The sequence below is a fragment of the Lissotriton helveticus genome, chromosome 3_1, assembly GCF_964261635.1.
Source record: "Lissotriton helveticus chromosome 3_1, aLisHel1.1, whole genome shotgun sequence".
NCBI lineage: Eukaryota > Metazoa > Chordata > Amphibia > Caudata > Salamandridae > Lissotriton > Lissotriton helveticus.
In genome coordinates this window covers 1585052256-1585058255 of record NC_136061.1, presented here as the reverse complement: position 1 = coordinate 1585058255, position 6000 = coordinate 1585052256, and the positions used below count along the sequence as shown (strand labels likewise).

Genomic DNA, 6000 nt, shown 5'->3' with positions numbered 1-6000 from the left:
GAGAAGAGGGAGAAACGGATGAGGAGTGAAAGTGGACAAGCAGAACAGTGAGAAATAGAGAAGGGTGAATGCTGAGAAGTAGGAGAGGAGAAAGGGAAGCAGTGGAATAGGGGAGCTAGGGGGAGGACGAGAGAAGTGAAAATGTGAGAGAAGAAGACGAGCAGTTTTACGGTGAGAGAAAAGGTGGAGTGATTAAGTTAAGGATAAAAGAGACGAAATGAATCGAGAAACAGAGAAATATGAAGAGTGGTGGATGCATGGAGGGGGAGAAGGTGGGAGGAGGGACCGAGGGTGGGGAGAGTGAACGAGAGAGCTCAGACATCATTCAATAACATAGCTCCCTCCGTGTGGAGTCTCCCTGAAGTGCAGCTTGGAGAAAGGGGCGAGGATGAGAGCCTGCAGCCTTTGGACAGCTGCCACCATGCTGCTCACCGCCAGTCTGGGTCTACAGGGCACAGGTAGGAACAGAAACTCACCGGGGCCATGTTTACTGCTAATGAGGCCGGGGGGCTGACTGCTGTGGACAGGTGGCTTTCAGGTCAACAATTGTCAAACTCTGCATTTATTGAAATTTAAAAAAACTGAGTAGGAATCACCTTTTCGATAATGAAAACGGCCATGTTTTGTTTGCTGCCACTAAAACTGCGACCTTCCAGACCTCATAAAAATTCTTGCTTGTATATACCGCTTTATTCCGCTGTCCGGCCTGATTCTAGGCACGTATACTTTTGATAGATAAGATAATTAGAGGTAAAGCACATAAACTGATATTTCCCAGGTTCACGGGGTTAGTTCGGAAAGGGGGGGGGGGGGGGGGAAGCCGGACCGGAAAGTTTGTCGCAGACTTCCAAAGACAAGTTTGGCCCACAAGACTCCGCTTATCCCCTCTTCTGGAAAGACCTCTGCCGAATAACACATACAATTCCTTTTATACATCAACGCAATAACAAGCCCATTAGAGCCCTATTTTCATATATTTCTTTGTTTTACATACATGTCTTTATGCTACAAGCGTTCATCAGGAACACTAGGGTTACTTTCTTTCTCAAGCAGGTGTGCTCTACTGTCTAGAAACATGTCTTTAGGACGCATTTTAAATAATTTCGGACAATTAACGAACAGCAAGCTATGTTTTTGTATCCGGGTTTTTATTGCAGAGCTCTGCATGGAGCTAAAAAAAAAATCGGAGTTTTATATAGCACGACCTTGACCAGAAGGTATCAGTGCGCTGTACATAGCACCAATTGCTGTGCATGAGGACACATTCCTTTTTGTTAGGCACGGGGAGATTAAGTGATTTTCCCAGAATCACAGGATGTTCAGTGTCATTGCTGAGACTCGAACCCAGGGCCATATTATCAAGAACGGCAATAACATTATCGCTGCCCTAGCGGCAGGAAACTGCTGCTAAAGCGGCAATAAGGGGCTTGATAATATGCCCTTAAGAATTCCCATACAAGCCCAGGTTCTGGTGTGCACCTGGGCTTCTATGGGAAGTCACAAGGGCATTTTATCAAGCCCCTTATCGCCGGTTTAGCGCACTTTCCTGTAGATAAAGTGGCGATAATATCATCGCCGTTCTTGATAATATGGCCCCCAGTTCCCCAGATTCAAGGTCAACCGCCCTAGCCATTAGGCCAACTCCTCTCCCCAATTATTCTTTTCTACCCAAAGATTAGTGAGTCTCACACGATGTTTGGCCCAGGGGAGTTGTCGATGACCCATCAGGAAGGTAGAGAGCTGTAGTATGTTTCTGGAGTAGGGTGGCATCATTTTGGGTCATGTCGGATTACTGTCAGCGAGGGACCCATGTGCTGGGCTGTGGGGGTGCCACTGGAATGGTACCCTGGGTTGGGTGCCTAGGGGTCTATGTGCCATTCATGGCTCCTAAGGGGATTGCCTGGAAAATACTAGGCATATGATAGAGCCTTGGTTGAAGGAGTCAAGAAGAATGGAGTGTAGTTGGTGAACATTAAGAGTGTCTGACCGGTAAGTGAGTTTCAGAGTGAATGCCCGAGACGGAGATGCACGGGTCACAAGGTGTGTCCTAGCACAATCAGGGAATGCCCCTTCCAGGTCTCAAGAGGATTCTTGGGTAATATTCAGCTGATAATAAAGCCTTGAGCAAGACAGTGATAGAGCAACTGGGGCCGCAATGCTGGAAAGCAGTCCCGGTTCCAGCAGCTATTTCTGGGCCCTATCTGTGATCCGGCTGGCCATGGAAAAATGCTGAATTTGTCCTGGTGTAATTTTTTGGCACTGGGACACAATGCAGCAGTGCCTGCATGTTGTGTGCATTCCGATCCTTGCAGCAGCCAGCAGGCTGCGAGGGGCTTTCTGTTTTTCACTTTCAGCCTGGCTAAAACAAATGCCTGATTTAAAGGGCCATCAGCCCTTCATTTTTTTCAAGTATCATCCTGGGGAGCCTTCTGGAGCTGAACACCTAGATACCATTGCAATGGGTGCAAACAAAGGCACACAGTTGATCTCTTTACGAGAACTTTAGAGGAACTATGACTTGGAGGCAGGTTTTTGACTTTGTACAAGACATGTGCATGCACTGTAAGAATGTAAGATTTATGGGTGTATGAGTAATTACACTAACAAGGATTTAAATGACACATACTAAATTATTTTTAATTTAGTTTGATTGTAGCGCAACTTATCCCAGTATACGGTATCTTAGAGCTTACCTCACTCACAGAGGCACAATAAATCAAACAAGTGTGAAGATCAATGTACACGAAATATTACTTACGACATTGAGGGTTATGAGGTGTAGGAATCACATATTTTTCATACTTGTAGACATTATATATTAAGAGTGAACGATTGTGAGAAACACAATGTCAGGATATAAAACTTACACAGTCATTGCTGTTGTCTGTACTAACAAGACATTAGTACTTCTTAGAACAACAACAGATTGTAAAAATACAAATGAAGCTTGAAGCTCATGACATACAGTTTGCATGCAGCTCCTCGATGCCTGTAAATAGATCACTGAGCTATATTACAAGGATGGCAACTTATAAACTGGAAGTAGCAAAATGATCTCAGTGTCAAAAGCAGTAGCCCACTTACCTATCTATATAAAATACAGATGTGTTATCTCCAAATTGCACAATTTATTTTGCAGCATGCACATTAACTCTTTATGCTACTTTATGAGCCAAAACTGTGATTAGACAAAATACAGAACTGCATTACTTACCAGAGTCTTCTTACTGCTATAGAATCCCCTTAAAATTGCTGGCCACACATGGATCTCTGGGGCAGATGTCTCAACCCTGTAATGTATTTTAGCCTTACAGCCTGATGGTGAGGCTATATTGGTTGTAAAAGGCCCTGAATACAAGTTATAGGCCCAAGACACAGGCAATAACGAACAGGGCCTTTAACAACCGGTATAGCCTGAGGTTGCAGGGCTATATGGCTATTAAAACATTCCACCCACACATGGCAGAGTGTTCTACGTTAAAAAGGGAGAAATAGAAAGGCAAACATTAAAATGTTGGAGGATTTGGCTAATACCAGCCATTGTAAGCCCTGAACCCCTTCATTGTCTTCAATGGAGCTCCCAAAATTCCAATTTAAAATGCAGTCTCTTTGTGACTAATTAAATATGCTAAAACAAATTTGTTGTCACATTTGTCCTTGTTGCCAGTTTTTTGGCATCTTTTTTTTAAATAAATATATCAATTGAGTGCCAGACTCTGCTTTTCAAGCTCTGTCTCACCTGACTAATCTCTTTTGCCTCTGTCACACCATAATTACCCAATTTAATGGGTTCCTGGGGTACATTTTTTTCAGTTCCAGCACGGTGGCTGTGTATCGCAGAAAGTCCTTTGGAGCGCAACTGCTCTTTGATCCTCTTCTTGTGCCCCCAGGGATCTTTGGGATTATAGAAGGGAACAGAGATGCTTGTGCATATTTTGCACCAGCACGATGACAATGGGTCTTCCCTCCTTTGCAAGAGGTGCCGACCAATCCAAATGAGGGACCACTTTCCCTTTCCATCCATGCAGGATTACAGACATGGACAGAGAGGCAAAGAATCTGTTGGGAATCCCACTAACATAGAGGAAGTGCACAGTAACTACACTCCTCTCCTCCAGTGCACCACTAGGGAGGGTGGCGTTGTGATGAGAGAGACCCCTTCAGGCATTCCCATGCATGTGGGTCAGTGTCACACGACATGTGGCAGAATGGTGATGCCTTTCCATCATTTAAAGCAGAGGCTGGTCTGCCTTAGGAAAGGATGGAGCCATAGTACCAAATGGCATCCCTTACTTTTAGTAACAGACGCTCCTCAGCACTGACATAAATAATCAGGGTTCATGTCTGTGCTGAGGAGGGCATGGTTGTTTGTCACACACACCTAGTTAACAGTGCGTCGTGGTGCCAAAAGGGAACAATGCACCCAATATGTAATTCATGCCTTAGCTGGCAACTGATAAGGAAGATTTCTATGCTTCTCAACAGTAAGAAAGATCACAAAAGAGTGCCAGGCAAGCAATGTATATGGTTGAAGGGGGCAGATGGATCAGAGGTGCTTGCCCCCGAGTAGCAGGCAGGGGTGTGGATAGAAAAATAACCTAAAAATTACTTACCTTGCTGTCGGACTGCTGCCTCACCTCGCATCGTCCTTTTCTGTTTCTGCTTGAAGCAGGAAGAACCCACAGGCTCCCCTAAGCCAATCACAACACCCTAATGCAGCGTTGAGATTGGTCTGAGCGCCATGCTTCTGCGCTCAAACAGAAACTATAAGCCTGTGCATTTTCCTCACCAGATTGTGTATTACAGCATGGTGGGGAACATGCAAAGTGCGCATGACTATTTGGCCGGCTCAAGATGGCCGGCTAAACCGTCATGCGCACTTAAGTGCCCCAACCACTACTCCCCCGCTGGATGTGACAACAGCAAAGTCCCGCCCAGCCCCGTAAACCTGCCTGCCAACAGAAAATAAAAATGCTAATACCATAGTGTTAATATCATTTTAGTTTTTCCTTTTTCTACTGCTCAAAATGCAGTGGAGCGGCGCTCCTCCGCGACTAAGCGGAGGAGCCACCACTGCATGGATTCTAAAGGAATCCTGGTAGGTCATTCCAGGTCTCCAACAATTGCCTTAGTATTAATAGACCGACAAAGCTTTGGTTAAGAGTGACATGGAGCACTGAGTGTTACCTAATTGATTGGCAACTGATTCAGCCAGGTCTTGCGCGCCTAACCAGTAAGTGAGCCTGACTCAAAAAGTAGCGAAGGTTTGTTAATCTATCACCTTTCACTTCTATTTTGATTTTTATTGGAAATACGTCCGGCTTTCGCAGTCATACTTCTATTTATGTCTCGTGTGAACAGTCCTTTGAGTTTCCTTTTAGATTGAGTTGGCAACTCGAAGGAACTTAGAAATGGAGAGCGATAAAATGAGTGCTGAGTGTTTGTGCGCGCCAAAGATGGAGGGTGGCAATATAAAGACGGTGTCCCAGGAGATGTCAGTATTTTTTAACTCTCTTTCATACCTTAGCATCTTACAATTTAATGTACAAAACATATTGAAAAATAGAAGCTATCACTGGTGGAGTAGTCTGCTTGATAACAAAGGATATGAAACAATTGAAAATGAGATTTAAATATTAATATCAAACAAAACACCTTGGGCCTCATTTATGAGGTTTTGCCGTAGGGCAGCGCCACAGGCTGCGCTGCCCTATGGCACAAAAAAGGGCAGGGATGCACTGTATCTATCAAATATGGTGCATTCCTGTCCTTTTCCCCTGCGCCGGCACACAATGGTGGCTGTGCGACAATGCAGGCACCTTTGCACCATGGTGCAAGAGTGCATGCATTGCAGGGATGCTTATTTGTGTGCAGGAAGGGAAAACTACCTGCACAAAAACAATCTCAAGAGCCTTTTTCTTTTTTCTACACAGAAAAAGGAAAAATGAGGAGAAATAAAGATATTTTTCCTCGTTGTGCCTCTGAGGCGGCGAACATTTT

General features: G+C 44.7%; 1 protein-coding gene across 1 annotated transcript in view; it reads left to right on the top strand.

Annotated features, from left to right (window-relative positions):
* The first annotated feature begins 388 nt into the window (after positions 1 to 388).
* Positions 389 to 6000, top strand: part of HTR3A (5-hydroxytryptamine receptor 3A) — a 114668-nt gene continuing 109056 nt past the window's right edge. The window contains exon 1 of the mRNA XM_078683971.1: positions 389 to 458. Coding sequence (XP_078540097.1) covers positions 389 to 458 — 70 coding nt within the window. The remainder of the gene's footprint in view (positions 459 to 6000) is intronic.